The sequence below is a fragment of the Phyllostomus hastatus genome, unplaced genomic scaffold, assembly GCF_019186645.2.
Source record: "Phyllostomus hastatus isolate PE091 unplaced genomic scaffold, TTU_PhHast_1.1 phas_scaffold_501, whole genome shotgun sequence".
Classification (NCBI taxonomy): domain Eukaryota; kingdom Metazoa; phylum Chordata; class Mammalia; order Chiroptera; family Phyllostomidae; genus Phyllostomus; species Phyllostomus hastatus.
In genome coordinates this window covers 17,727,211-17,735,744 of record NW_025334033.1, presented here as the reverse complement: position 1 = coordinate 17,735,744, position 8,534 = coordinate 17,727,211, and the positions used below count along the sequence as shown (strand labels likewise).

The following is an 8,534-nucleotide window of genomic DNA, read 5'->3' as shown; positions in this document are numbered from 1 at the left end:
CGAGAGCACTGGTTGGGCTCCCATGGATGGCAGCTGAAAGTCTGAAGGGATATTTCAGTGGCTGGGTGGTTTTCCCAGAGAAGTGTGGAGTGTAAACCCCAAACTGGGCTCCTCATCCTGTAGCACCAGAGCTGGGAAAGGACCCCAGAAAACATACAGCTGTGAAAAGCAGCAAGGTCTCTGTCTGCCAGGGAGAGATGGCTGGAAATGCAGAGCCTCTAAAGGGCCAACACACAACATTTTGTTTGCAGACAGTTAACCTAGGTTCCAGCAGAGAGATGGCAGAGTGGACTAAAGATGCTTGAGGTGAGTCTGGGGCTGGTGGCTCTGGGGAGAGAACTGAGGGAGCAGCCACCAACATCCCTGTGCTGAATCATCCCTCATACTGCAGGAGCCATCTTGCTCAGGCACAGCACTCCCCTCCACCCAGCATCAGCCAGAGAGGAAGCGATAGCCCCACCCATGGAATTACTCTGCCCCACACTGTGGAGCTTAAGCTGGGCTGCTGAGTACAGCTTGATGCTATATCACTAATTAGTTTAACAACTAAGGTGGATCTCTGGTGGGAATTCTGAGACTTTAGCTGACCCTTCTATAGGCCTGGTGCTGATAAAGGCTTGCCTTGGTGCATAGCCTGGTTCTTTCTGCACACAAACAGGCCCAGCAGAGGGAGCCTCATGCTGTAGATCACTGATAGCTTCTAACAGTTTGCCCTGGGCTAGTCACAAGCAGCATCTGACAAAAGCGTACACCAGAGTCTTTGCAGATCTACCTAATATGTAGAAACAAATACAAAGAAATAGCCAAAATGGGAAGACAAAGAAACAGACCCCAAATGAAAGAAGACAGTTCTCCAGAAGAACCAGATAAAATTGGAGGTGAGCAATTTATCACACAGAGAGTTAAGAGTAATGATTATAGCCTTGGCTGGTGTGGCTCAGTGGATTGAGTGCCAGACTGTGAATAAAAGGGTCACCAGTTCGATTCCCAGTCAGGGCACATGCCTGGGTTGTGGGCCAGATACCCATTTGGGGGCATGTGAGAGGCAACCACACATTGATGTTTCTCTCCCTTTCTTTCTCCCTCCCTTCCCCTCTCTCTAAAAATAAATGAATAAAATCTTTTTAAAAAAGAATAGTGATTATAAGGACACTCATCATGAAAAAACATATAGAAAGGACCAGTAAGAAAGGACCAGTAAGAAATAAATGCAATATCTGAAATAAATAATATACTGAAAAGAATAAACAGTAGATTAGATGAAGCAAAGGATCAATCAGTGATTTGGAAGACAAGGTAGAAAAAAACAGGCAGAGCAGCAAAAAGAAAAAAATTTAAAAAATGAGGAGAGCGTAAGAAACATTTTGTACAACATGAAGTATAACAGTATCTTCCTCATGGGAATACCAGAGGAGAAGAGAGCAAGAAATTGCAAACCATTTTGAAAAAATAATGGTCAAAAACTTTCCTAATCTGGTAAAGGGAAAAGACACACAAGCCCAGGGAGCTCAGAGAGTTCCAAACAAGTTGGGCCCAAAGAGGCCTTACAGAGACCCATCAGAATTAAAATGGCAAGACATAAAGACAAAGAGAGAATCCTAAAAGCCACAAGAGAAAAGCAGGTAGTTATATACAAGGGAGCACCAATTAGACTGTCATCTGATTTCTCAAAAGAAACATTTCAGTCCAGAATGGAGTGGCATGAAATATGCAAGATGATGAAAAGTAGGGCCTACAACCAAAGCTGCTTTGCGCAGTAAGGCTATTATTCAAAATCTAAGGAGAAATAGGGAGCTTCCCAGACAAGGAAAAGCTAAAGGAATTTGTTAACACCAAACCACTACAGCAACAAATGTTAAAGGGCTTGTTTTAAGTAGAAGAAGAAGAAAAAGAGAAAGAAAAAGCAAAAGAGGAAAATAGTCTAACAATAAAATGGCACTAAATACATATCTATCAATAATCACCTTAAGTGGAAATGGCTTCAATGCTTCAACCAAAATACATAGGGTAGTTGAATGGATAAGAAAACAAGACCCATAAATATACTGGCTCCAAGAGACCTCAAATAGAAAGATACACACCTCAAATAGAAAGATACACACTGACTAAAAGTAAGGGGACAGAAAAAGATATTTCATGTAAATGAAAAAAAAAAAAAAAAAAGCTGGAGTAGCAGTACTTCTCTCCAGCAAAATAGACTTTAAAACCAAGGCTATATTAAGAGACAAAGAACAACACTACATGATGTTAAAGGGAACAATCCAACAAGAGGATATAACCCTAGTAAACATTTACATAGGAGCCAACATATTTACACCTAAATATGTAAAGCAAATCTTGATGGACATAAAGGGAGAAATAGACAGAAATAGTCATAGTCGGGGCATTTTAACACCCCATTGACTTCAATGGAGGGATCTTCCAGACAGATAATCAACAAGGAGGCAGTGGTCTTAAATGACATACTAGATCAAATGGATTTAATTGCTATCTTCAGAGCATTTCACCCCAAAGCAGCAGAATATACATATTTTTCAAGTGCACATGGAATGTTTTCTAGGATAGATCATGTATTAGGACACAAAACAAATCTCAATGAATTTAAGAAGACTGAAATTATATTAAGCATCTCTGACCATAATACTATGAAACTAGAGCTCAGTTACAAGAAGGACACTGGAAAACACACAAAGACATGGAAGATAAATAATATGTTATTAAACAATGACTGGGTTGACAATGAGATCAAGGAAGAAATCAAAAGATGCCTTGAAACAATTGAAAATGAAGACACAACAATACAAAATCTGTGGGATTCTGGGCAAGCAATCTCAAGAGGGAAATTCATAGCATTATAGCTCCATCTCAAAAAAACAAGAAAAAGTTCAAATAAAAAAATCTAAGTTTACACTTAAAGGAACTTGAAAAAGAACAACAAAGCCCACAATGAGTAGAAGAAAGGAAATAATAAAGATCAGCAGAGATAAACAAAATAGAGTCTAAAAAAAAGCAATTGAAAATATCAATGAATCCAAGAGCTCATTCTTTGAAAAGATAAACAAGATTGACAAACCTTTAACCAGACTCATCAAGAAAAAAGGAGAACCCAAATAAATAAAATCAGAAATGTAAAAGAAGTAACAACTGACACAAAGAAATGCAGAGTATTGTAAGAAAATATTATGAACAATATGCCAACAAACTAGACAACCTGGATGAAATGGATAAATTCCTGGAAACATACAATCTTCTAAAACTAAATCAGAAAGAATGATAGAATCTGAATAGACAGGTTACACCTAGTGAAATTGAAGCAGTAATAAAAAGTTCCCAACAAACAAAACTATATTATAAGGCCATAGTAATCACAACAGCATGGTACTAACATAAAAACAGACACAGATCAATGGAAGAGAATAGAGAGCCAGAAATAAACCCATACCTTTATAGTCAACATTTGACAGAGGCAGCAAGCATATAAAATGGGCTAAAGATAGTTTATTCAATAAATGGTGTTAAGAAAATTGGATAGTGCAGAATAATGAAACAAGACCACTTTTTTTATGCCACACACAAGAATTAATTCAAAATGAATCAAAGACTTATATCTTAGTCTCAAAACCATAAAAACCATATGAGAAAACATAGGCAGCAAAATCTCAGACATTACTTGTAGCAATATGTTATGGGATATATCTCCCCAGGCAAAGGAAACAAAAGAAAAAAATAAACAAATGGGACTACATCAAACTAAAAAAGTTTTTGCACAGCAAAGGAAAACATTCAAATAAAAAACAACCCACAGAATGGGAAAACATATTCTCTGAAACATCTGATATGGGATAAATATATCCAATATTTATAAGGAACTTACAAAACTCAACACCAAGAAAACAACCCAATTAAAAAATGGGCAGAGGACCTGCATAACACTTCTCCAAAGAGGATATACAGATAGCCAATAGGCATATGAAATGATGCTCAACGTCACTAATCGTCAGAGAAATGCAAATTAAAACCGTAATGAGATATTTCACACCTGTCAGAATGTCTATCATCAATAAATCAACAAACAACAAGTGCTGGTGAGGATGTGGAGAAAGAGGAACATATTTGCACTGCGGGTGGGAATGCAGACTGGTGCAGCCACTGTGGAAAACAGTATGGAGTTACTTCAAAAAATTAAAAATGGATCCACCTTTTGACTCAGTGATCCTGCTTCTGGGAAAATTTCCCAAAGAACCCAAAACACTAACTTGAGAGAATATATGTACCCCATGTTCATTGCAGCACTACTTACAATCGCCAGGATATAGAAGCAGCCCTTGTCCATCAGTAGATGAGTGGGTAGAATAACTATTGGCCATTTACACAATGGTATACTACTTGGTGGTAAAAAAGAAATTTTACCCTTTGTGACAGTATGGATAGACCTGGTGTACATTATGCTAAGTGAAATAAACCAGTCAGAGAAAGACAAACACCATATGATTTCACTCATGTGGAATCCACCAAACAAACTGAACTAATAAGCAAAATAGAGAGACTCATAGATGGAGCCTGATGACAGCTAAAGGCAGGGGGAGGTCAGAGGGTGGTGGGATAAAGCAAAAAGGAAAAAGGACTAATGGACATGGACAACAGTGTGGTAATTGCCAGGAGGAGGTGGGCATAAGGGGAATAAATGGTAATGGAAAAAAATAAATAAAGAATAAATAAATCATAAAATAAATAAAATTAAAAATAAAGAAAATTTTTAAAAAACCAAACTATCCCATAATTAAAAAACAAACCAAACCAAATCCAAAACAAAAGCACTATCCAAAAGACATAAGCTGAATATTGAAATTAAGTCCACAATCTCAAAAACAATTTTCTGAACATCTTATTTTTGCCTAAGGGTCTCTCTTAGCAATTTCTAGCCAAAACACCTCTGCTCTTTTTCAAGTTATTAAAAACTTGGAATTGGTTGTGGCTATAGCAAAACTGTCCTGGCCTAGAGTCCGTTAGCCTTTGCCTTGTGCCTGGAATCCCTGTGGCAGAATGGGCCGAGATCAGACACCTGGGCTCTAGTTTCAGCTTTACGACTTCGTGGCCATATGAGATTGAGCATAATTTTTTGAGAACCAGTTTTCTTATTCATAAAACAGGATTGATGATCTATCTCCCTTTTGTCTGGTTATCAGTAAGAGCTAACGAATGTTAGTGTGTTCACAAAGCTACAATAAACTCACTAAATACATTTTTATTTTTAAAAATACTGCATAGATATGTAGGTAATGTACAGAAAAGCAAATGATAAAATGCTTTAGTCACAGCCAGTGTTTTCTCTTTGATGTACAAGCAGCCTATTTGGACTACAGGACATGGATGAAGTAGAGTCGGCCACGTTATCCAAGATGACTCATTGAAACAAGTCTGAGTTATTGTGCTTTGGCAAGTGTAGTTTGAGCAAAGGTGTTTTTCGTTTTCTTTCTGCTCACTAGTGAGTGCTGGCTTCTCTGGAATAAATTAAGTAAAGAGTTTACGGGTATTTGTGTGTGTGTGTGTGTGTGTGTCAGACTTTGGTGTTTATTTCTGCAATTCTAGAGGGGATGGGAGGAGCTACAGAGGTCTCCTACTCAGGAAAAACAGCCTCTCCCGTTTTCCCTTAAGTTCCCAGTCCTCACCAAAAAGTGAGGACTTAACTGCACCAGCTAGGGGCAGTTAAGACAGGTATCAGAAGGCCATTTGAAGCAGTGACAGCTAATACACAAAGCATTATATTATTGTTATGCTTTTCAACGGAAATGTATAGAAAATATGTAATTGAGTTATACTGAATAACACATTTGCGAAGCGTTCTTTGGTTTGGGGACATTGCATTAACACGTCAGGAGGACCTGGGGCAGCTGCACGTTGCCAGTGCTGCGTGTGTGGTGGTGGTGGTGGTGACTGAGGAAGAGGGTTTGTGGGGCTGTGCAGCTCATTACCCCTTTCCTCCAGGGAAATGCATCGACCTGCTTAGGTTCCCAGGGAAGGAGATGCTTTTTATCTCTGTTTCTACCCTGCTGTCTCGCCCTCTTGAGAAACTTGGCTTGGATCAAGTCCAGTTTAGATAACTCAGATCTGGCATGATTTTTTTTTTTTACCTTACTTTATGTGTTGTTTATGACCTCATTTTCTGCTTGGAGAGTACCTAGTTATCCCTCTTAATAAACAAAATCAATGTCTGAAAACTCACTAATAGAAAAATATTAAGAGTGGGGGAAAATTGTTTAAAAATCCAGCAAATCCTATGTCCAATTTTCAGGTTCCCTTTTGTGCCATTGGGCCTGAAATAGAACCCGCCGGAGCAGCCTTAAGGGAAAAAAGGAAGGTAGCTTCCCTCAAGCTATAGGGGCTTTGAGGAAATGTGAATTTATTTCAACCACAAGGGAGCTGGTAGTGAAAAGGACATCTTGGAACAGATAAATGCTATGAGGTGCTTTGGTAACCAGCATGCCTTGAAAACAGAACCCCAGTTCTTTAAGGGGTGCTCATATGTGTGGCACAGTGGGAAAAAGGTTCAGTTTTAAGGTCAGTCCATTACAGGATTTTCCAAAGCAACAGATCTCTGATTATAAAATGTAAATCTACAAGGAAATAAGGATTCTATATACAAAATCTGAGCTTACATACTTTACTTTTCAGGTAGTTTTTGTGGCAAGAAAGCTATGTTTTAACCACTTCTAAAAGGTTAACTACTGTAAATCCAGCACTTTCTAATAATCCTTGGGTCAAAATAACTTTAATCACAGAATTAGAAGAGTTTTAAGCTATATGATGTTCTCTGAAACAGTGGAAGGACTCCGGGACCTTCTTGCCATTTTTACAGGCTGCTGTAAATGCGCTTGATGGCATCGGCTTCTTCCTTATCAAGGATGCCCTTCTCCACATAAGCATCAGTTTGTTGGTTGATGAAGTCCCTCATCTTTGAAAGGTCATAATCTGAAAAATATCATTGTGGTATCATGAGAAAGAGCAGGAATGAGCAGCCCCATCGCAGTGACTACCATTAACCAAGAAGCGTTCTGTTTGCCACCATGACCATCCCCATCTTTCATATCGAAAGACGTTTCAGGTTTTGGCATTTATGTGGAGTTTTTCAGCTTAAAATCATGTGTATATGAATTATACTAGCTCATCTGCTCTCCAGCATCACACTTGCTAGGTGTTCAAGTGGGGACTACCACCCTCATCTGACCATGGAGGGAACAGGCTTGGAGACCAGGGCTTCACAAACTTGACCGTTTATACCAGTCACCTGGGACTCTTGGGAAGTTGCAGATTTGCATTCAGGAACTCCAAGGTGGGGCCCCACATTCTGCATTTTTTTCCCTAAATTTAATTAAATTTTTTTTTCAATTACAGTTGACATTTAATATTATGCTAGTTTCAAGTTCCAAATAGCATAGTGATTTGACATTTATATAATTTATGAAGTGATCCCTCCTGATAAATCTAGTATCCACCTGGCACCATACATAGTACAGTATTATTGACTATACTCCTGGCTCTAGAAGACAAAGCTTCCTGCTCCAGACATCCTGAGCCCAGATGCCCCCAACTCAGTGCAGCCTTGAGTGCCAAGGTGAAGGTGATGGGGCAGAACCAGGAGAAATTTCTGCACCTGGCCAAGTCAGCCAAGGGGGTAGCCCTGGACATACTTATCCACCAGGTGCTGGAGGCTCACAGTGTCTACCTGTTTGAACAACTGCTGGATATGCCTCATGTTAGACAGCTGGTGAGAGTGACCTCGCTTCCATATTCTGCCTGCTCACAGTGTTTGCTTACAGAACATAGGCTGACTGCTTAGCTGAAGCCTGGAATCTTCCCCCACTCACAGAGATTCAGAAGAATAAGCTTTGACACCTATCAGTCATCACCCTAGCTGCTAAGTCAAGTGTATCCCATATGCAATGTTGCTGAAGGCCGTTGCCCCGCATAATGTGCGGCAGCTGGAAGACCTCTTCATTGAAGCCATATATGCTTATGTGCTTCATGGCTCCCTGGGCCAGTGCAACCAGCGGTTGGAGACTGACTATAGCGTTGGGCAGGACATCCAGCACCAGGATCTCAGGGCTGTTGGCTGAACCCTACAGGAGTGGGGTGTGGGCTGTGAGGTAGTGCTGCCAAGCACTGAGGAGCAGGTAAGCAGTGCCAACCAGTACAAGGAGCAGCAGCTGGGCCTGAAGCCACAGATTGAGAGTGAGGTCACCAACCTTTAAAAAACCATTAAAGTTACTACAGCAGTAGCAGCTGCAGCCATTTATCAAGACCCTGAGCAACACCTGACTGAACTGCAGGAACCTGGCCAGCTGATAATCCTAGGTCCACGACCTTTCACCTCTCTTTTCTCCCCCACCCCCATGCATAGATCACACCTTCTCTAGGGAGGAAGCAAGTACAAGTCATGTTTTTGTTGGTACTTCCTGTTTTATGTGACTTTCTTATGTGTTCTACTGTCCCCCTCACCCTTCTACCATGCTCTTTCTCCTATATTTTAAAGAGCC

At 40.0% G+C, this 8,534-nt stretch overlaps 1 protein-coding gene and 1 pseudogene across 1 annotated transcript in view; one reads left to right on the top strand and one right to left on the bottom strand.

Annotated features, from left to right (window-relative positions):
* Positions 1–6,647: 6,647 nt before the first annotated feature.
* The window catches only part of SCG3 (secretogranin III), a 36,737-nt gene continuing 34,850 nt past the window's right edge, over positions 6,648–8,534 (bottom strand). The window contains exon 12 of the mRNA XM_045823970.1: positions 6,648–6,969. Within this exon, the coding sequence (XP_045679926.1) occupies positions 6,851–6,969 (119 nt within the window). The 3' untranslated portion in view covers positions 6,648–6,850. The remainder of the gene's footprint in view (positions 6,970–8,534) is intronic.
* LOC123808314 lies at positions 7,065–8,414 on the top strand (annotated as a pseudogene).